Source organism: Channa argus, chromosome 14 (genome assembly GCF_033026475.1).
Source record: "Channa argus isolate prfri chromosome 14, Channa argus male v1.0, whole genome shotgun sequence".
NCBI lineage: Eukaryota > Metazoa > Chordata > Actinopteri > Anabantiformes > Channidae > Channa > Channa argus.
Window position 1 is genome coordinate 7,985,816 of NC_090210.1, and position 23,049 is coordinate 8,008,864.

At 38.0% G+C, this 23,049-nt stretch overlaps 1 protein-coding gene across 6 annotated transcripts in view; it reads right to left on the reverse strand.

Moving 5' to 3' along the window:
• Window positions 1-55: 55 nt before the first annotated feature.
• pik3r2 (phosphoinositide-3-kinase, regulatory subunit 2 (beta)) overlaps window positions 56-23,049 on the reverse strand; it is a 33,800-nt gene continuing 10,806 nt past the window's right edge. For 3 of the 6 annotated variants that reach the window (XM_067473937.1, XM_067473938.1, XM_067473939.1), the window contains exons 3-16: window positions 14,884-14,976; window positions 13,109-13,183; window positions 12,628-12,780; window positions 11,049-11,259; window positions 10,853-10,938; window positions 10,410-10,512; window positions 10,015-10,113; window positions 9,744-9,924; window positions 9,436-9,555; window positions 9,162-9,304; window positions 8,808-8,984; window positions 8,616-8,687; window positions 8,256-8,426; window positions 56-7,406 (exon numbers count right to left, since the gene is read on the reverse strand). In XM_067473937.1, the coding sequence (XP_067330038.1) occupies window positions 7,199-7,406; window positions 8,256-8,426; window positions 8,616-8,687; window positions 8,808-8,984; window positions 9,162-9,304; window positions 9,436-9,555; window positions 9,744-9,924; window positions 10,015-10,113; window positions 10,410-10,512; window positions 10,853-10,938; window positions 11,049-11,259; window positions 12,628-12,780; window positions 13,109-13,183; window positions 14,884-14,976 (1,892 nt within the window). In that variant the 3' untranslated portion in view covers window positions 56-7,198. Of the gene's footprint in view, window positions 7,407-8,255; window positions 8,456-8,615; window positions 8,688-8,807; window positions 8,985-9,161; window positions 9,305-9,435; window positions 9,556-9,743; window positions 9,925-10,014; window positions 10,114-10,409; window positions 10,513-10,852; window positions 10,939-11,048; window positions 11,260-12,627; window positions 12,781-13,108; window positions 13,184-14,883; window positions 14,977-16,692; window positions 16,715-18,379; window positions 18,401-23,049 lie in introns of those variants that run through there. The other 3 variants (XM_067473941.1, XM_067473940.1, XR_010910561.1) reach the window with 3 other exon arrangements.

Genomic DNA, 23,049 nt, shown 5'->3' on the forward strand with positions numbered 1-23,049 from the left:
CTGACTATAATGCTCACTATAATGATGTAACCAGAAACCAAGAATGGCCTGATAGGACACTTTCATATATCTTTTATTTTCTTGAAATCATTGCATTAGCCTAAAGAAAGAACCATACAGATGAAAAAGTACTTGTCAGAGGACAAACACATCTCTTAAGCAAGCTGTACACGAGAGAAAAAAATGTATCGGATTTAAGACAGAACAACAGAGCGAAGATAACAAGAGAAAAGAAGAATTACCAAGTTTTTGTGCATAGGGGTTGGGCACACCACAACCAATAGGCTTCTTCTGGCTGAAATAACAGTGCTCCCTCTGAGTTCAATTGCACTTTGGTGTAAAGTAGCTTTATCTGATTCCCCCACTCATTTCCATTCACCATTTTAGAAAGAAAGAGAAGGCCACATCATTATAAACTATGCCCAAAAAACAGTTAATCAGTTAGTTCTGCTGCTGCTTAGTCAGTGAAACTTTAGGTACCCTGTTGCGCAACATTGTGATGTAATTGGTGTTGTAATTATTGTAAATATGTGGAGAAATTTTTTGGATTTGTTGCCCAAGTTGTTGCTGAAGGATTATTGCCAACCTTTTTACCAATATATAGAGTTGGGTCTTGAATATGCACTACTGTACACCAATGAAATACTACACATTCACATCTGAATAATCAGAAAATTGGGAAACTTTCAGGTTAAAGTCCAGACTGAGAAGTTATGACATGAGAAGATTGAATGTAGGCTGAAAAATGGGAAATGAAAGTGCATTTGTTAACACCATATTTTGAATGGAAATCACAAACACAAGCTGAAAATATATTGAATACATTTTGGTCTTAAAAGTCTGTCACCCAACTAACGGAGCATTTGATTCCCCATTTTATTTGAGTATCATTTGCTGTGAAGTGCAAAAACAAAGACAGGATACCTCTTGATAAGTTATACCTGATTTTCCACCTGTGGTTATGTAGTAAACATATGCCATACAGATATGTTTATTACATGTTTATCAAGTGGCATTTTTTTACTGTTATTCACAACATGTGGGTACAACCCCTAACAGAGGGACACCTGGCAGAGTCATGACATTGTACTAGATAATTAAAGTGAAATCTACTATACTGTACATAATATAATCAGCAAAACATAAAACAGTGTCTCAAGCTAGGATTCTGTCCTGCAAATAAAAGGCTCAGTGTAAGGTGAAGTAGTCAGCAGGTAAGAAAAACAAAGACTGTGTGTTACTGACAAATTAATGATGCTGTACTATTCTGTTAACATTTGGAAATCGAGGGAGCACTGTTCTAACATGTAAAAATAAAAACAGAACAAACTGAAACAGAAAGAAAACAAACAGAACAAGCAGTCATTATATTTTCAAGTCAAATGACAGAGGAAATAAAGACATATCAATCAATCAATCAATCAATCAATCAATCAATCAATCACAGCCACTTTGAGGGGCAGACAGATTGATTCTCAAACACATATTTACTATTTGGTTAATTAAATTTCGTAAACATTTGAATTTTTTCTGTATGGAAGAAAAAATAAAAAAGCAAGCTAGCTTATTTTCATAGGCTCTGTAAGGTTATCATTAACAGGCATAAACAAACAAAAAATAAACACTTGGACATAAAAATCTATCAGCTTTTTTAAAAAGCCAAAAAAAAAAAATTAAAATAAAAAATCTCAGGCACCAACAAAGAACTCTTTTTAATGCCATCACTGTTCCATATACAAAAATCTGAATAAAGGAGTGATCATGAACCATTTCATGTACCTTTCTCTCTGTCAGGTTTACAGATTTTACTTTGACCTTCCATTCAGCGACCACAGAGATCAACCAAGGGAAGGTACAATGGCAGGATGTCATTTTGTTACAGCATCAGTGTCCAATCTGTGGTGGATCTCTGTGGCAGCATCTGAGACTCAAAGTTTATCTTTTGTGGTGCAACCTTTAACACTGCCTCTACTTACAAAAACCAGAATCTTCAAAATGACAAAAGAGATTCTTATGTTTAGGAAAAAAACAAAACAAAAAACAGAAACTTTTTTCTAATATTTAATAAATGCAAATCAGCCAAAACTGCATTTAACAAATAGACTGAGCTCTGTAAATATAAACACATGTACTGTACATGAGCTTGCTTAATCTTCTGAACGCACCTGATAATCATGCTTACAAACTACATATATGTATATCAACTGTAACCACTAAGGTTGTTGCTGATCATGATGAAGCTCACTGCAACTGATTAGTAAAAATGCTTGTGTTTTTAATAACTGCTCAAATACAAAGCAGCTGTGACTCAAGTCTAAATATCATGTTCACATCAAAGCCTCATTCTGATTTGTTTCAAGCACAATCCAAATCAGAATTATCATCCAAAAATATAGATATCTAAGTATATATTTCAAAATATCCTCTAGTATGTCATTCTTCAAACCTTAATAAACACCAAATATACTTGTTCTTTGTAGTTAGTGAAAGATGTGCTTTGTGTATGAGGCTATTTCAAGAAATATCATTAACAGTGTACCAAAGCTAATGGAAAAAATATTTAATTTTTTGAATCATCGTTTGTCATATAGAAAATGTTTTTCAAGAAGCTCTGACACAAATGCATATCTAAGAGATGAGCAGCATGAAAGCTTTGAGTTTTAAGAGACATATCTGGCAAAAACGGGACTCAAGTCTCAACTCCAAGTTAAACCACAAAACAGCAACAGCTTCTGCTTGTTTCATGCCCGTCTTACTGTGTGATCAGGTTTCACTGCTACTTAGGTTGCTTGCTTCTAGCTATTAGACACCATAGCATATACTGTATGGCAAATGAAAGTGTTCAACTGCAAAAATGTTCATCTTAACAAGTGATGTAAGAAACTGTTCAGTTTTCTTTTTCTACAGCACTGCCACAATGCGTTTACATGGAATCAAGTAACCAGGTTATAGTCGGCTTTCTCGGAAAAGCAGATTTCTTAAGTATACGGGAAGCCTGGTTTCCCCCAGGTGGATTCCTGTGGGAGAAGGGTGATTACAGCCAGTGTAAGAATCGTTAACGAGTTATCGTGGCAAGTCCACTTAAAGTCCGACAGAAATTTTATTTTCCACAAAGTGGATTTCCTTTTACTGGGTTTCTTAAATGCATGTAAACACAGATTACTCGCAGTCACTTAAGTCCACCTAAACGCAACAAATGGAAGCACTGAAGCAAGTTTATCTGTTTCACCCCTGGTGGTATCAAACCATGCGTTGAGTTTCACTTCATTATGCTGAGGTCAGACATACAGTATCCAACTTCTGTCAGCACTTGTGTAAGTGCTGTACACTAATGGTCGACACCAGTTATATCTGTCTTGTTAAAATACTTAAAAAATTGCATTTTAAATATTCAACAGCCATTTCTATTTTACAGAATCAAAGTTTTGGTTATCCTGAATAATCCACAGATCTTACTGTGAACTTTTTTAGGGGTAACCTGATACCACTACCATTACCACCACACGAGTAAGTGGGAAAACAAAATGTAAAAATGAGCTAAATTGTCTTGTTAAGTTGGACAATTTTGCTTTGTGGACACAAATTGCATAATGAGCCAGCAGCTCTCCTTAAAAATGTTTTGAAATGTATTAAAGACTTTATACAGTCCACAGAGTAAAACTAACTCTACAATGAAAACATTGCAATCAGCCAAAAGCATTAAAATTACATGACAATTGTTGACCCAAAAACAACAAAAGCATATGCTGTACACTGTATATTCCAATATCATAAATGAAAATGTCAATCACACCTGATATACTGTATTGAAAAACCTTAAAACTCTCAACTAAAAACACTATGAACATTTGCGGTTCACCACCGTCTGGGAGTTTATGATTTCTGGGCATTAGACACACTAGCTTGAGTGTATAGAACCGAAAAAAGTGCATTTACAAAAGTGTTGGTCCAACAAACTGGATAATGGATGTGCCAGCAGTGGCCGGTTATGTAACCAGAAGGCCCATTCGCAAAGGAACTGACTCCTTATAGAAAACACTGAGAAATGCAGCATGCATTAACCTAAGAGCTTATTAATGAGCTTCAAACAACTGGACTGGGCCACTGGTGTGTATGGTTCACATTTCTATGTTTTCTCAGTTTGATTTAGAAACATACCAGACAAATAAAAAATGAGTGTCAGCTTGGTGCATAGTGAGAGAATGCACCAAGCTACTGTACAGCCCCCCACCAGGAAGAAGGAATTTGTCACAATTATAGATGTAACAAAGAGGCACAACTAAAATCTGACTCTCTCTGATCAATTACATGTTTTAACACACAGACACACTACACAATCAAACACAACAATGGTGCTCATTTGCCACACACACTTAGGTTTTAGACAAATTGCTAATGTGTAAATAATGGGGCACAGCATGTGGTGTTGGCACCATCTTGTGGAGCAACACTCCAGTGACAATAAGAAGATGAGCTTAACACAATGACTAAAGGCACTTCTATTCTTTCCCACTCACATTTTTATAGCCCTCTACTCAGAAGCACTGCTGTCCTTAAAGTTTAAATGTTCTGATTTTCTACTTGCTGAGAACTGTGCAAAGTACAGTACATCTGATTTGCCCTGACTGAAATCAATGGGATGTCTTGACTTAAACCTTTTGGATTTAGTTTTAATCCGTTTCTAAATTGGATTGGTCTGTTAGAAAAAATGATGCCTGAATTTCAAGAAGAAATATTATAATACAATACAATAATATAATACAGAAATGAAAATATGCTAGAAAGCCATGTATCTGTTGGAAGCTTAGCACTGCTGATGAAAGGTGTAGGTTTGATTTACTCATTAATTTTCATAATCAGAGGTACAACCTTTAAAACAATGCAGTATTTAGAAAGACTTGATTTTTCAATGCCATTTTTATAAAATCATTTTTAAAACTTATAGGAAATGTAGTGTACTACTGTATGTGTAAGAAATCTGAGAGATTATATGAATTAATCTCAAGAAACATTTATATTAAGTCAATTTAAAAAAGTGACTTCAGGTGACACCTTTTTCCACATTTTCCTTGATCACCTATTAGTTACTGAATAACGCAGCCTCTATACAAATGATTGGTGTTTTTTCAAATGATACAGAATAAAGGTGGTACAATCTTTACCTCAAGCCAAACGATTATGAGGGAAACCGTAAAAAAATTCACTGCCACTGCAAAAGAACAGCAGGAGGGAACTGAAGTGAAAACTCAACCTGTTAAACCAATCATCCACAAATGGCTGTGTTGTGCATTGTACTACCACACACTGTATTGTATACGCACCACAAATTTTCAATCAAGTTTAAAAAACACCCACACAAACATAAAACCTAAAGGAAGGAGTCATGCATCCTATACTAGATAATCTCTCAGACCACAGAGGCCACATTAAATGGCAAAAAGACTGGTTCTTTTTTCTGTTTCTTGCTACATGAAAAAACATCCTTCATTTGGCTCACATTAGATGGATACTTGGATCCCTAAACAGAATCTAAGAGCAAAAAATATTCTGAAACCTAAGGAAACATAGCAATGAAACTGTATAAAGTCACATACACTGACTGGATGTGTGTCTGAACTCTACTGTACATGAGTTATATTACTGCTTTCTTTTCTGTACATCAATGTTTTACAGCCTTGCACTCAAGCTTCTGATGAAATGAACAGTCAAGCGCAAGTGGCAAGGAAGTACCGTGAGTAAATTGGCGTTAAAAAAAGTAAAACAACAATAAACGTCTGCAAAGAACACTGTACCATTAAAACAGTCTAATCTGACTAGAGATGAAGTAAATACAGTACCAAAGATAAAATAACCACATAAACTGATGCTCTGCAAGTGTCTTTAGCGTATAGAGACAGACACATAAGATGAGCACTAACAGTTATGCCTTAAGTCAGTGGCTACAGGTGCTACAGTATTAAAAAGGATGAGAAAACAAAATGATGTTTGATGCAGGAATCTTTCCCCAACTGCCATTTAGAAGGAAACCTTAAACATGTCAAACTGCATTTATCAATGTACCTCTCCATCCAGTATATAGTAATTGAAAAATATTTCTATATTCACAAGATACCAAATATATGCACTATGAATTTATGCCCTGTATTTAGTGTACATTGTACCTTATCATTTCCAAAGGAGGCCTACTGAGAGAACAACATGCCAAAGCAGGTGGAAATAAAGATAACTTCATAAAAATATACTTATATTTTCGTATTGTTTAAAGCTGTAGCTGTGTCTATGTAATCAATTGTTCATTCCCTCCTTCCTTCTCTTCCTCCTTTCTACCACATTGTGCCCCCTTATTGTAGACACAGGCTTGTGCTCATTCAAAACTATTACTATGGCACTCAAGCAAGCTTTAAATTTAATCCAACATTTTTAAATCCCCCAAACCATTACCCGCAGCGTTTTTTTCTACCCATCCCTCCCACATCCCTCCGCCCCCAGGCTCCAGTGACTACACCCCCTTTGTCCATGGTTTCTCAGCCTCCTGTAAGTGTGAAGTGAGCAGCCTGGTTCGGCCAAGCCAGTCCTTTCAGCAGATGACAGCTCAGGCTTTTGTCTACGAGAGGTTGCAGGCAGTCTGGGGATGACAGATCGGGCCTTTGTCTAAGGACAGTCATCATCACGTGTTCAAGGCAACAAAAAAAAAAAAAAAGTGCCTCCTGTACATTTTACCATCATCCCACCATCTGGTCTCTTCTGTTCTTCTCCATGATCTTGAGAAAACTATTTGTGTGTGCTTATCTTGTTCTACTTTAAACACCTTTGTGTCTTTTTTTTTTTTGTCTGTATCAAATGTTTTTTTCTTGTAGATTTCTCACTTTTTTCATAAATGACGCTGTATAGTCAGTACTGGCTAATGTAACACTTTGAAAACTTAGTGCATCAACCAGGCTAACTTTACAATGCTTAGTTACTGCTACAAGTGTGCTTATTTTGAAGCCATGCTGTAAGCAAGGAGTGCTCTTTGCTTGACTGGAGTTGGTGTGGAAAATCAGCCCCAGCCTCCAGCCAAATAGTTTTTTTAAAACAAGTCTATTTTACCTGCCACTTTAAAAACAAAACAAATTACTGTTTAAAGGTTGTTTTCCCCCAGTGAGTGAAATTTAAGTTTCCCCACCCTGGTTAGGATCCTACGATGCTGGTTAATATTTCATCTTGGGTGTTGGTTCTGGTTCTGAGAGCGGGCTAGGACTGGGTAGGCTAGATTTACATTCAGCTGGTCGTTGTGTTGGACCAAAGAGATGTTTTTGTAGTGGAGCACCAAGTCTTTGAGAGACGAGTACAGATTGTAGGGCTCAGCGAATCCATAACCTGTGACTGTCTTGTAGATGACACAGTGCTTGGTGTCACCCTCAACCCTGTAAAAAACAACAGAGATCATGTTAGCATCATTCTAAAACATTTTAAAATTTTTACTTACAGTGTCCTCTAAAATTGATACATTTCTCCCCTTTCCCAGAATGGGTACAGATAAAAAAACAATGTCTATCAGATTTACTATTTAGTTTTTGGCGTATGTGTCTTTAGAACATGAACTGGTCGAGACTGATGGCTACAGCACATGTAAAGGCAACGTCCATGGTTCAGGTTTAGCTGTGGACCTTTGTTGACCCTCTTTTCTATTTAAGCCCACTTTCTACCACAAGTTATCAAACAAAAGCCACTGAAATCTCTCAGAAGTATAATAAAAAAAGACAGAAACTGAGCTGCAAATAGTAAATGTCAAGGAATTTATGTGAGAACATTTGCAATCATGTAAACTTGATGTTTAATTGTATCTTTCTGCATTCTAATAGGACTGCTGTCAGTAATAAAATAGTTAAACGATGCTATCTAAGCTGAATAGAATTGTTTTGATATTATGAAGGTAGAGGGACATTTAATCCCATACATACATATGTACTCCCCAAAGTAGAATCATTGGAACCAAACTGAAAAATAGTGTAGAGATGCAAATATTTGGACTTTGTCATCTTCTGACAGCATAAGGGCAACTGCTTCTGCATTTTTCAGTCTTTAGGCTAAGCTAAGCTAACCGGAATTTGGATCTAGCCTTTTATTTAAAGTACAGATGCAAGACTGGTCGTGGTCTGCTAATGTTCGCCCAAGAAGCAAATTTTTTAATTACTATCAAGAAAGCCTTGTGATGAATACTTTTTACAGTGTTTAGAAACACATTTCAGGGTGAATCTTCGAGCCAAACTTACACTACAGAACAGGCGTAGGAACCCTTCTGTGATTGGCTCTCACGGATGAGGAACGTTCCATCGCATTTGCCTCTCAGCATTTCCTCAGCCTGCGCTCGTTTGATATCACCCACATACCAGGTACACTCATCGTGATGGGGCGAGCTCTCGTCTTCCTCCAGTGAGTAGGAGCTGGAAGCACAGATACAGTGCAGCAAACACTGAGGCAAACATTACAAAAAATGTGATTAACACCGCATGTGTCACACTAAGAACAAAACAATGAGCGCCACTAGCTGTCTAAATTACAGCTGAAGATACTACAGCACCAAGTCATGACAACACAAGTTGCTAATGTGTTACTTCATCTCACACACTTACTCATCAGCATCATTCTTTATGCCCAGCCATTCGTTGATTTTCTTCTGCCTTGTCCCCTTCTGTGTCAACCATCTGCAAAGCCAGAACACAACAGATTTTATGTTTACAGACCGTTTGATTCTTGTTGTGTAAAAATAAGTGCATGCACATACAATTCAGGTGTGGAGTAAACTTTTAATTCTTTCTCCTTACATCAAATACTGGTCTCTGATCTTGCGGACCTGCATGAGATCTGGCTTGAGGCTGTTCATCTTCTTGTCAATCTCTCTGTGTTCAGAGACCTGCTGTCTCAGGTCCTGCTCCAGCTTGCGCTTGCTGTCGTGGATCTCCTTCACACGAGATTTTAAACGCTCTGAGTTGCTCTGGATCCTTATTTGAGAGAACAATAAAAACATTTCTATGAAATGATTTTAAAAATGCTAACCTGGTATAGCAGCATAGTATTGCTTAGTTTTTTGGGTTTTTCTTTTTTTTTTTTACAGTGTGCTGCGTTTGTCTGATTTGAGTTTATGCTGGTTTATTCGGAAACCTATGCATACAACATACTTCTGAATCTCCTTTTCATTGCCCTCACGTTGGAATCTCTCCAAAGACTCTCTGCTGTAGCGCTCCTGAGTCTCACTCTGCTCCTCAAAGATCTTAATGGTCTCATGGAAAGCCTCAATGGCCGTGCGCTTCATCTGCAGCTCCTGTTCGGAAAAGGTAAAAAGACAACCTGTGACTAAGTATCTCATTCTTCAGGACAGACTGTATGTGTTTGTTGTATGTACATGTGTGGACAGTTTGTGTGTGTTTTTATCTCTTTGTGTCAAACTCGTACCTGTGTGGTACGTGTGTATTCCTCGTACAGACAGTCGTACTCGCGGCTTTTCTCTTGGTACTGCTCGTGATAGACCTTCAGCTGCTCACCCACCTCCTCTATACTGTTCTCCTTCACTAGCTGAGCCATGTAAAAAGCACATAATAACATAACTCTGAAAAGCAAAGTACAATTCATCTGGGGTAACGTTCTTGGTGTTATTCACAAAAGAAATGAGATCAACTTCGCTGTAAATAAAGGAAAAGTTTGTGAAGTGAATTTAAAGACTTACTCAACAATCAACAAACTGCTACATATTTGTTACAAACCTGCTGGTATTTGGAGACGGGGTACAGAAGCTTGGTATCCAGCTTAGCATTGTACTGGGCCAGAGACTCATGGCGGTAGTGATTGATGAGCTCCACTACAGACAGGAAGGTAAGAGGCTCTGAGAAGCCGTACCTCCTGTCTCGGTGATATATCTTTATGAGCTTATTGTTCCCCCCTTTCCTGTAGGGGGAGACACAATCCATTAATAAAATACAGTGTGAGAAACAGCAACGTTAACATGGCAACAAGAAACTAGATGTGCTGCTTTACCTGAGGGTGAGAGTGTACTCGCCCTCTAGTTTACTTGAGGCATCTCGGACCAGAAAAGTGCCGTCTGGAGTGTCTCTCAGCTTCTCATTCACCTCCTCTCTGCAAATTTATTTATAGGGGTTATTTGGTTTATGACCAGTAACTGTGACCAGCTGCAATTTAACAGGAAAATGGTATAATCTATACAATCACAAATCAGCACTGAAATAAATTTCTGAAATCTGCTAAATAGTATTTATATTAATGGTTTCACCATTTAATAAACTGAGGATTGTACAAATGTTAACTGGAGACTTACTTGCCACATTTGTTTTACAACTGAATGCTTTGAACAGATGGAAATCTACTGTGATCAAATTTCCCCTGAACCAATACAGTCTAAGTTCATTATTTACCTGGAAATTTCTCCCCAGTACCACTCAGCATCATTCAGCAAACTGCTTGTATCTGTCATGGCTGATGGTACCATTTTTGACTTGAAAGGCTTTGCTGGAAGAACTGGAAACAAACAAACAAAAACACACACACACACACACACACCATTGTGAAAATCTTTATTTTAATAAAATGAATGAATGCAGCAGCCTGAAAAACCACTAATGGAGACAACAGTTGTCTCTAAGAAAATATTTTGAAACTATTAGAAATTACTTGCAGTCTATTTAAGCAGAAATTTTTATATTCACAGAAAACATCTTTGAGCTGTAATATATTGCAAACAGATCTGAGCAGACTTATTAAAAAAATACACACCAGAAATTTTTATATTCACAAAAACATCTTTGAGCTGTAACATATTGCAAACAGATCTGAGCAGACTTATTAAAAAAATACACACCTGGAGGAGTGAGGTCTTGCTCCACAGTTCTCTCTATCAACAGTCTCTCCACCACAAGAGTAGGGAAATCCTCGTCGAATGACATCCTGCAAACCAATCATGTGACAATGTAACATTACCAAGACACATTCAACAGATCAAAATTCTACATTTGCTACATTTAAATTTACTAAAAATATCTCATAGAAGAATTTACCAAGCAGTAGAGGGGCCTGTCCATATCAGCAGTGGTCCAAAGATTTTTCCCAGTGTGTGTGTGTCCAGACCATTGCTGACCTGCGCCTTGGTTACCTTGGCTAAGTGTGTGAGGAGGTACTGCAGGGTGAGACGGTGATGAAGAGGGATGGTGGCAGAACTCTCAAGGACCAGGCTCACCTCTCTGTCATGACTACCAGCTACAGCACCATCTGGAAGAGCAATCCAAATAACTATGCAGAGGATCTAAATGTGATTCACCCTAAACACTGTATATGTACATTTTAATTGCACAGTGTTTTTAAAGCTTGAGGAGACTGTCTTTGATCTTTAGTCTCTTATTATTTTGTATTTTACAACATATGGCCAGTGGGTTTGATGTATGCACATAGGTCTAGTATATATCTGAAATTAACTCATGGTCTCCTTTGTGTACAGGACAATCAGCTGTAACATTTCAAACATGCTTCAATGCTCTCCTGACACTTGACTCTATTCTCTCAATGCTGACATGAGACTGACCTCAATCAGCCGCAAGGCTCAATTTGGGCCTCGTGCAATTCTTAGATTATAGTTACTGAAGCAATAAAAAGGCCAACAAGTACAACAACATTAGACGCATTCAGCTTATTTTTGGGCTTGTGCTGTTCTACTACACTGCCCAAAAAATTTCAAGTACAGATCAACTTAATTTTCTAGAATTGAGTAACAAAACTCATACCATGGGTTTTTCAGTGTATGCTAGACATGTAGGACTTAAGTGTCAAACACAGTTAATGTTATGTATTATAGACTTTTTTTTTTGTTGTTCAAGTTATGATCACGTGTAGTTGGAGCAATGTTTTAAAACAATACTTTTCTGGTTTGTCCAACATCCTACTCCATGTTTGTGATATTAAGGTCCAACTGGGCGTGTTGGACTTCCAGGTGGTTTAAAAATCTAAGTATTGTTACTTTTTTATGGTTTAAAGATAGCCATTGAAAACCGCGAATGTTATTGAAAGGGTACTGCTACTCTAAAAGAGGTATTACTATTGGGGAGTCCTGCCAATCTTATACGGTGACTGAAAATAGTACTGCTGCATTCTACAGTTGCTACATTCTGGGGTTCAAACTATTGTTTGGTGGCAGGGTTGGTGACAGAATGAATCTCTCCAAAAACTCTACACTCTGAGAACCAAGTGCCCGGCGTTTGCACTCATGTCAGTGGACAGTTGAACTAGGCCTCAGAGACAGACGGCTTTGAATGTGTATGCTGGAACTTCTGATTTTTTTCTGATTTTCTAATGACTGTGAGCTCAGTGACATCCCCTTTGAAGGGGGGAGTGTCTCTACCTTTCTTGACAATGACACACTTAATCCCAGAAAATCCTAGCTAGTAGAATGCAACAGGAGGTTCTGATCAGATCATGTTGAAGGCATTCCCAATCTGAGACAAGAAAGGAACACTATGACAGAAGACCTCTGTAACTGTCCTTTTACAAGCCACTATGGTAAAAAAATACATAAATGATGACATCTTTTCTTAAATGGAAAAACTGATGACCTCAGTAAGCATTTCTTCTTGAGATAAGATGTACCTGCTGACTGCTGTAGGACCTGCTGCTGCAGCGTGACTGCAGTTTGAAGGTGAGGATAGATACAGGCTGGGATGAGGGGCGAGGGGAGGTCTCTCAGGTAATGCAGGACACTTTCAGACAGGTAACCCACATCTTTCTGACACATGTCATTCTCTGAACCACAAAGACATATAAGAAGACATTTAGAGGCTACTTGTAAGTTTTACCAAAGTCAATTCTATTTACCTCAGAGGAATCTGTTATGTTTGTTTGCCTCTTTACTTTAATTGGGTTAAGGAAGTTTATGGAAGCAGTGCTATGACGTAATGGTCATAAGTTCAGATCAAGGGAAAAGTGAACGAGTTATATTGTTTTTGGACTTAAAAGAGGCAGGTGAGATGTAACATATAACAAGGTAGAGGAACTAAAGAAACGCCATGAGTAAAAGATTAAATTAAATTAAAACATTCTGAAAATCCAATTTAGTGTCACCCTAACGCACCCGAGCTCAGGCTGTACACTGGACTCTCTGAACCGGAAGAACTAGTTGTCCTGTACAATGTCTTGAAGTCTAGACCTGAGAAAGACGGAGAGAGCCATTTAGTAGGGGTACAACAAGCTCAATCGATCAGAAATCTCTTCAAGCACAAAAAACAGAACACAGTCAAGAAAGGGAAAAGAGAGTAATAAAACAAACTAACAAAAAAAACAATCAAATACACATGCTCCACACTGCTGCTAGTAGCTCACTCTGATGAAGTGAATGACTCTATATTTTTCAATTATATGGTCTACTGAAAGATTTTTCAACAATTAGCTGTACAAAGTCAGTTTGTAAGTAAACAAAATGTATGTGATAAAGCGCCTGCACGAAAAAATGATTAATACTCAACACAGCATGTCAGTGTATTGTGTTCATTCCAGTCCACATACAAAAAAGAGTCAGTCATAAATTAATTGGTGGAGAGGTGGTCCTTGAAATGTTTTTGAATTAGCAGAGCCAACACATGTTTCTGTATTAAGTGTTTCATTTTGAAGAAAATGTGCAATTCATTTGGTGACTCCGAATGCCAGACGCAACAGAGAAAATTAAAACTCTAAACTGAAAACTGACATGATGAAATTCGTCTCAGCAGATTGAGAGAGAGAGAGATTTCGCACATGTTGTGAAAATATCCCCCAAGAAAACATTTAACTCTGAATGACTACATTAGTCTTTGCCCAGGCTTGAAAAAAAAAAACACTGGGTCTAGACAGCATGCATCTATAAGCCAATTCCTTGAGACAAACCTGCCTCTCAGGTAGTTGTGAAAACCACACCATACAGTCTGCGTGTGAGCATGCAACACTGGAAAGTAATTCAATACTACTGCAACATTACAGTATGTACATTTAAGGACAGACCTCCTGTCGCCCCTCTGGTAGATAACTGGGTTAAAATATTTACCAGAACACCACTATCTGAATGATAATGTGCATATGAATGAATTGAATGATATTTAATCTAGCCTTTTTATTTTTAAATACCATATAACATACTCCTCTATATGTAAGTCATGATTGCATACCACAAACTAATTATTTTTCAGATGTGTGCACACAGGACAATATACCAATTAGCCATACATGAAAAAGACAGCATACATACTAAATGTTTCTTAATGTGCTGCTAGGGTCAAACACATAGGGAGTCACTATGCACAGCTGTAAAAAAATAAACTGCAAATTACAGTGGGACAGTTTTGAAACATTATAAATGTAATTTGCTTAACCTCACTCCACACTGTTTTTAAAAGGTTTAAAATTGTGTAGAATGTTTTAAAATGTTTCACTAGTTCCTGATGCACTGTACTTTTCTCTTTGTGTGTGTGCGCTTGTGTGTCAAAGGGACAGAGAGAAATTAAAAAGGAGCACAGAAACAAAAACTGTGAATGGAGTCCCACTGTGTTCTATTTGTTAATAACATAGTGTGAATGAAAGCCACTGTGCAGGACTCTCAGGCCAATAATATCTGCTCAGACTTTGACCACATTCAATTTTAAAGTAGAAAATCTATATCATGCCCTTAACGGAGGAGCTATTAGGAGTATGCATTAACATGTGTATGCAAGCCAACAAACTGGATCTACACGATATATCTACACATCTATACTTGTGAAAATGATGGCATGAGAGCAAGAGGCAGATGGCAGGAGAGAGACACTCGCACATAAATGGAAAGATTGACAGACAGAAAGTGAGAAAGAGGAATATGTTGGCTGGTAGACATGGATATACCCCTCTTCTCTATGGCTTGGATCAGGCTGATCAGGACGGGGGGAGCCGTCTCGGGTGGTGTGAACTGCTCGCTCAGGTCCAGCATAGAAACAGCTGAAACAACAACACAAATCACTGTTACACTTCTGGCACAAAACCTCAAAGACCAGCAGCGCTGACATAGGCACTGATAACTAGGAGCAGTTAGAGACATAGAACATTAAAAATTATGAGTATAAATTAAATGCTGCAAAATGTATCAAGTGGAGTTTAGTATGAATTTTCCAAGAATACCACCTGCTTTGCAAAAACCACTGGAGAGTTTAGTTGAATTTATTTTCTTGCACATTATTTTAAAATCCTCCAAAAAATGAATTAAATCAAACACAATAAACTGTGATGGTTTGTACAATACTCTGAAAGTCTAGCTGATGAGACATAGGATGATAAAAACAGAACAGTTGTACTAAATAATAAAAAGAGGTTTGCTTAGAAAAAGGCAACAAAAAACAGACTGCTGATGTTGAGCAAAAACTTTATCTACTTTACAACTCCCCACAGACTAAATTAAAAATCTTTTCAGTCCAAGAGAAAGTGAAAAGGAGAAAGCAAGGGAGAGAAAAAAAAGAGATCCCATTTCCCTCCCATCGCTCTTTTTCCCCCCACTTATCTTTTCTCCCCTCTCACTTTCTCTCTTCCCCACCTCTCCGTCCTGCTTGGCGTTTCGCCTTAGCTCTTTGCGTGAGTGGAGCACAATAAAGGATTTAATCAAAACCCCTGAACAAGCAAAAGCCCTGTGGCAGTGTGCCAGGCCCAGCCCAGCCAGGACAGGCAGGTAGCCCCTCCTATTCTGCCTGGGAGCAATACTGTGAACTGGGGGTGGAAGAGGGGTGAGGCAAGGGTGAGGGGCAAGGGTAACACTCTGAGCAGGGAGGGCCTAGCCTGGCCTGGGCTTGGCAGTAGGCTCCTGTTCCTGGCACGACTCGGCTAAACCGCTGCTGATTATTAATTTGGGAGTTCAGGCAAGAACTGCAGCATCAGCACATTCCATTCCCCTCTCGCTCTCTCCAGTTCTTGTTCTCAGTCTCCCTGTTCTTCTCTTTTCGACTCTCTGTCTTGCTTCTTTACTCTCTTTTTTTTTTTACATTTTGGTCTCATCGACTTATGTTTTGATTCAAGTGCTCCCTTTTCCTTTTTCTTTTTTTAACAGTCTTTGTGTCTTTCCCTCTGTCTGTCTCCATGCCTGCCATGAAAACTTTGCCCGGCAGTCTCTAGTTCTGTAGTGAGCGCAAACACAGACCTCGGCTACTTCTTTATCCCTGGTGGCCATTTTGGCTCACAGGCCCCACCTCCTTCCTCTTTGATCACAGTTTGTCTCTGCAGTGTGCAGTGCAGGTTTTTGCAAGTTAATTGCAAGACCTAGCTTAAGATATAAATACATTATTTTTTAATGCTGTGCAAAACAAGACATTTTCTGATCTGACTGCCCTATTGGCAAAACTATTTTCCAACTGACCAGAGCTATCATTAAGGTTTGCTAAGTTTTGGCACAATAAGGACAGATTGTCCTCGTGGTTAAAAGAAATTATTGACTGAAAGCAATCTCTTGGGTCTCCTCCCCAAGCTGTAATAATGACAAAAAAACAGTGACATGGCTGCGATGATGGAGAATTGGAAAAAACAAAAAACAATCTAGGAAGTGCTATTTGAGTAATGGGTTTAAATATGTTTACGCTTCTCACAGACTGAAACACTGTAAAAGGATTTTAATATTCTAAGACAGGATATAATAAGAGCGAACTAAATATTAGAAACCTCCTACTAACTAACCTGACATGTACTGTAGGAGCTGCTTTGTTGAGGTGTACAGCTAGCAGTGGTAATTTTTAACAACCAGCTGAGTGCCAATAACCAACTGCAGAAGAGGAGATTGCAACAAAATTATGTAATTAAAAGAGAGCATAGTGAAACATCAAACATTAATAAAAAGTAGAAAACATGATAATGAAATATAGAAATATGGTTTGTTTTTCTTGTATAATTTGACAAATGTTACAATCTCCTGATTACTCCACACAGATACCTGATGTGTTCAGCTGCCATTAAGTCGCATGGATCCTGTACATCTCAGTTGATGTGGAAAGCCATTGCGCTTTGTCTCACTTCACTTGAACTGACATAGCAACGTGTCAACCTAAGCCAAACCTAAAATATTGCGCTAAACGTTTAACTAAAAGTTTCCATTAACTGTTTATCAGCCCTGCACACTGGCTTGGAGGGATATTACCCCGTTCCTCCTTACGGAGTAGCTTTAACTCAGGGATGTTTGTTGGCTTCCCTGCATGGCCTGCCTGCTTCAGCTCTTTCCGCAGCATTTCTAGAGGATTAAGGTCAGGACCTTTACTTGGTAATGCCAAAACATCACATTTCCTCTCCTTTAACTATTCTTTGGTAGAACAACTTATGTGTTTATGGTTGTTGACCTGGATGACCTACTTCCTATTTAACTTCAGTTTACAGATGGGAGAAGGGCCTTATGCTGTAATGTGATTGTCCCCAAAAATAATGGCACTCATTCAATCCAAAATGATCTACTTTGTTCTCCTCCATCCACAGAACATTTTACCAACAGCCTTCTAGCTTACTCATATAGCCCAAAGCACACTGTACATGGGGAGTAATGTTCATTTTAGACAATAAGGGCTTCTTCCTTGCAACTCTGCCAGGCAAACCATCGTTATTCAGAGTTACTGTGAACATTGATACTACTTAGAGGTGACCCAGGAGTTCCTTGTGACCTCTTGGACTATTACATGCCTTTTTCTGATTGTGATCTGTGTTAGTTGACTTTTTGTTTTCCTGCTAAAGCAGACTACTCCTGCAGATGGTACAAATGGTGTTAAATGTTCTCCATTTGCACAGGATCTGCCTGACGGTCTACTGGAGGATTCCAAAGTTTTAGAAATCCTTTTGTAACCCTTTCCAGTCCACTGAACATCAACAATTCTTCTTCTAAGGTCAGAAAATCTCCTTTGTTTGAGCCATCAGATACTTTAAGATCAGACTATGATAGTAGATAGTAAATTACTCAGATTTCTTTTATTTATATAATGTAGTATTTCCAGACTTGACTCTTATTTACCTTTAAATTAATTCATAATTCTAGAGGTTCACAAAGCACCTAGCAATTATTTTATTGGATAGTTTTTCTATAATAAAAACACAAATAAGCATAATGTTTTTATCTGTTTAATTGGGTTAAATGTATCTTGTTTTTGGACTGTTCACAAATTTTCAAAGATCAATTTATTACTTAGTCAGCTGGCTGGAGGCAATAGAAAAGAAGAATTACATTAAACAGATAAATTAGTACAAATGTTGCATATTAAATAAATCAATTCCAATAGTTGGGAGGGGAGTGAAGGGAGTACTTTAATTGCCATACTTTAACCAAAACTGATTCTCATTGCTACATAAAAACATTAATAAACATTTAATTTTACTGTATCTTTCTAACCTTTTTTTCTACGGTTAATGTTGTAGGAAGAAGGGCTCTTTTTTCCCTTTTCCTGCTGAAACAGCTGCAACCCAGCCCTCAAAATTTTGGAATGGTATGGAAAATGAGAGAAGGCAGTAAGAGGGAGAGAAAAAAAGAGCAAGTTTGTTAGTCAATTAAAACCACTTCCTTGGCAGAGTGCACGCTGGAAGACAGGCATATGTCTTAACATGCCCTGAGAAGTAGCCAATGGGAGAAACATAAAGAGAAGGGGGGAAAATAAAGAGAGAAAATTGTGACAGGGAATACAGATTTGCCCTTAAAAAGTGAGTTTTGGTGTATTCAAGGCCTAAAATGTTTTGTTATTGCTTGCATTCAATGTAAGAAATTTTTGCAGGTAAGATCTCATGACTGTGAGAAGCTTTGAAGTCATTACATTAAGAACAACTTTGTTAGTGAAAAAAAAAATACATAAATAAATACAAAAATTCACCCGATGTGTGCTATCTAAACATGAGGCTAAAAGTGTGAAGGTAGGACGAATGTTGCAGATCCTGTCTTTGTGTGTTTGCACTGACGTGCTCAGTCAGTCCAAGACAAGCAACAGGCAGGCAAAAGCAGGCTGGATGAAGCAAAGCGATGTGAAGCAAAATATTTGCTCTGTATCTTCTGCATCAGTGTGCTTATGTAATACTGCTGCTTTTTTCCTGCCAGAGCTCTGTCTCAGAAAGTGAGGCTTCTTCAAGAACATAAATACAGCATGAATCCATTCACAGGATTTCGCTGGTCCAATTAAACCTCAGGAATTTCCTCACGTTAACCACAGCTCTGCAACACTTTACATTACATGTGAATGTATTATTGAAAAATACTGGGTATACGATTACTAATACAAGACATTATCATTTATGTGGTTAATTTTTGGATTTTGGTCTTTTAGTCACTATTTTCATACTTGTATAATATTACTTTCAATGTTTCACTCTTTCCCGAATGCAAAAAAAACTAGAGAAAAAAACTTTTACCAGCAAGTGGGATGTGAGGCTAAAATTTGCCAAAACATTTTTTTAACTGTGCTGTTTATTCCAAACATATAATTCTTGTGTGCAGCGATGACAAGTCCAGTTGGCGCCTGGCTCACGGATGGTGTGTAACAGTGTGCATGCTGCTGGTCAGGATTCACTGCTACATGTCTCCACTTTACCCCAACTATGTAGACAGTGTGCCTGCCCATGATGCATTGCCTATCCATTCCTTTGTCACAACAGGCTTAAAAGTTGCACATGTACAAGTGAGGCCCTCCAGCTATGACAAACACAGGTGAGTGCTGCACAACACTTGTTCTACAGGCTTCTACAGGAAAGACAATGCAGAAATGCTCTACAAAACCTGCAATAGCAGGCTGATTTGTACCTTTTTTTTTTTTTTTAAATCTACTGTCGGTTAATGCAAATACAGTAAAAACATTCAGTCAGGCACATTTAAAAAATAAAAAATGAAACCAGAAACACTAGGCTTAAAAAATTGTTGTTTATATGAAAAAAAAGTTTAAAAACTTGTGAAGCCGCAATTTACATTTTCAGCTTTAAAGTTTCCAAATAAATTAAAATTACCCTGGGTTCACACTATTTTATGGGCTGGGGGATGATTTTTTCAGTCATGATAAATTGATTTAAAGTGACAGTTTTATATGCATGCTGTCTAATGGTACATGTCATACCAAGTAGTTAAATGGTACAAAGTTATGTTAATATTGTACAGTGTTGCAAATGTTGGCATAATTTAAATGTTTTACATAGTTGCTGTCTACAGTCTAAAAGTACTAGGGTCAATGTGCTTCAAACTAAGTGCATCCCTGAACATCAAACACTGTCTGAGCCCATACAATTTGAATGTCATAGGTACAGCGGCTGCACCGGACAATTTCTGTAACTTTGCATAAACCAACAATCCAACATTCATAGTAAGTGAGTACTTATGCAGGATTTGGCCCTGTCTCTGAAGCTGTTTGATCATTCTTTAGTCATTTTTAGTGTGTAACACTATTCATTTTCAAACCACCTCTAAAAGTGTAAGTGTTTCAACAGCTACAAACACATGTCCCCACTGTATTTGGACATGGTCGGCCTTATAAAAACTCGTTTCAAAAATTCTACTCGTCTTAAATATTAAGACAAGTGTTCATTTCCCTCACAGACACAGATGTCTGAACTTTCTTTCTTTACTACTATTAGTATTATTGCCAGGAAGAAAGATCCCCAAGGTCAAATATGTTTTCATGAGAATATAGTGTAGAAACAAACAGGAATCAAGATTACACTTCACACCTTCTTTCAGTACAAAATGTTCTTTACTCAGTTTCTGGTTTGCTAATGACATCAATCTTTCAGGAAGACAATTTCATGCCTAAATGAGTTCTCATTTACTGCTATGGCATTAAAGAAAATAAAAAAAAAACCTTTCTATAGCTGTGCAAAATCCAACAAAATTACTAAAATCCAGGAGAATAATACATAGGTCAGAAGAGAAAGCAAATACAGCTGGCTCTTGTATTTGCAGTTGCACAGGGTGGCCTTGGTGTGCGTTATAGAACTCGTCTGCTTTTGTTTTCACCCTCTCCATATCTTTCCCATTCTCTTTTTCTACTGTCACAGCACCTCTCTCCCACCCCCCCTCCTTGGGTTCTTTGAAAGTGTTTTCCTGGTAAGGCACCGGGAATGGAGAGTGAGTGGAGGCCTCTCCTTTCTGAGAACTGGTCCTGCTAACATAGTTTATAGCTGCCCAGAGACGGTATCAGACGTGTATGTGAATCAGGGAGAGAGGCTGCAAAAAGGGGAGGGAGGATGGAAGAGAAGAGGGAGAGAGGGGAGAAGGAGGGCAGGAGAGGGAGTACGAAGGGAGGAGTTTGCAAAAATGCCAAGCCATGGTTCACTTCAGCAGGCAGTTAAAGTGAGGCCAGGGAGAGGAGAGAAAAGAAGAAAAGACCCTTTCTGGGTTTGCAGAATTATTTCTGCTGCAAGTTAGGAAACATTTTGCCCCTGTATCTGGGGAATGCTTATAATTTATCTTCAATTATGTACGTAAATCAATCACTTTAGTTGCACTGAAATGATACTGTACCCACAGCATTACATGGTTCGCTTTAGTTTATACATTTACCAGAATTATTTCAACCTAATTTTCAGTTATAAAACTTGGCTGAAACATGACAGACAGTGAAAAATTAAATATAACAATGCATTAACTATTTAGCCTTAAAAATATAATAAGTTGAACTATTTGCATCTTTTGGCCAACAAGCAATCTACATTTTGCCTGCTACTGCTGACAACGTTGGTACATTTCTTCATGGACTTCAGTGTTGTTCTGCAGTAACCTGATTTCATAAATGCAAATGAGAAAAGTGGTTTCCATAAGCTGGGTAAGGGATTTAGAAAAAACTGGCTACAAGCAACATTTCTGCTAACAAAACCAGAGTTTTTTGGGCAATGTCTACATTTAACTGGATTTATGATAAAAGTTTTATAAGTGGACATTTGCATGACAAAGATTTCACTTAGTTAAGTTATTGCTGTCGCAGCATCAAAGAGCATTAAATCCTAATGTCTAAACTAAAACCAATATTTTAATAAATTAGGCTTGATACATTTCCACAATGCCTGTCTTCTCAGCACGAATGGTCACAAGAAACATAAATATCACTAAAACACCTCAAATATTCCACCCTAGGTGGAAAAACATTGTTGAGGCCCGGGCAGAAACCTGATAACTCGTCGGTTGCATAAATGTGGGTTCTAGCTTTTTTTTTAGGGTTAATGGTTTAGCATTAGAAGACATAATTCCTTACTTATTTCATCCGGTAGTCATCAATTTCATGCTTTGCAGAACCGCTTACTAGTTTCTTCTGAAACCATCTGCTAACATGTGTCTTCATACTGTATTTCAACAAACAAATCAGTGCTAAATTCTTCTGTGACTTTAATGCTCAACTAAATGTTAAAGGACAAACACTGGAATTAAACATGTATCTTGGTGAACTTTCTTAACCACAAGTCCGAGGTACTGCCCGTCCAAATCAAATATTACGTTCCCTGTGAATAGTAAATGGGCCACACTAACAATAGCTCTATTCACAACACGACCAGGGCCTTGGTATCTTTAGGGAAATGAAGATGATATTTGTAAAATATGGGCTTGACCATTTCTAATCTACAATGCACATTTGGTGGTGAGCCAAGAAATCTGCCTCTCTCTCTCTCTCCCTCTCACAGTTCCACTTCGTTCTTCTGTCTCTGTCCCTACAAATCAAAGACTCAAATGCATGCTGCCCAACTGGTTTGTCTCACTGTCTATCAAATTACGAGGACACCGTTGTCCTCACCTGCCTCAAATGGAAAAGGAAGGCCTGTTCTTATTCAATAAAACATTCACTTCACTCAAGTTTTTATTATATTATTGGCAAGGAGAAATCTAATTTGCTAGGAATTCTGTAGACATTTGTGTTGGAGCTATAATACCCCCGCTTTTTAGAAGGTTTCTTTCAGAAATATTGAGAAATGAATTCCAACTAATGAATTTGAATGAGGCCCAGTGTAGTTTGTTGTCCACAATGAATAGCCAATTGGCTCAACCAGAGGTAATTAAGAGTTCACAGCCTACGTGCTCAGAGTAGTACTTAGCCCATCTGACAT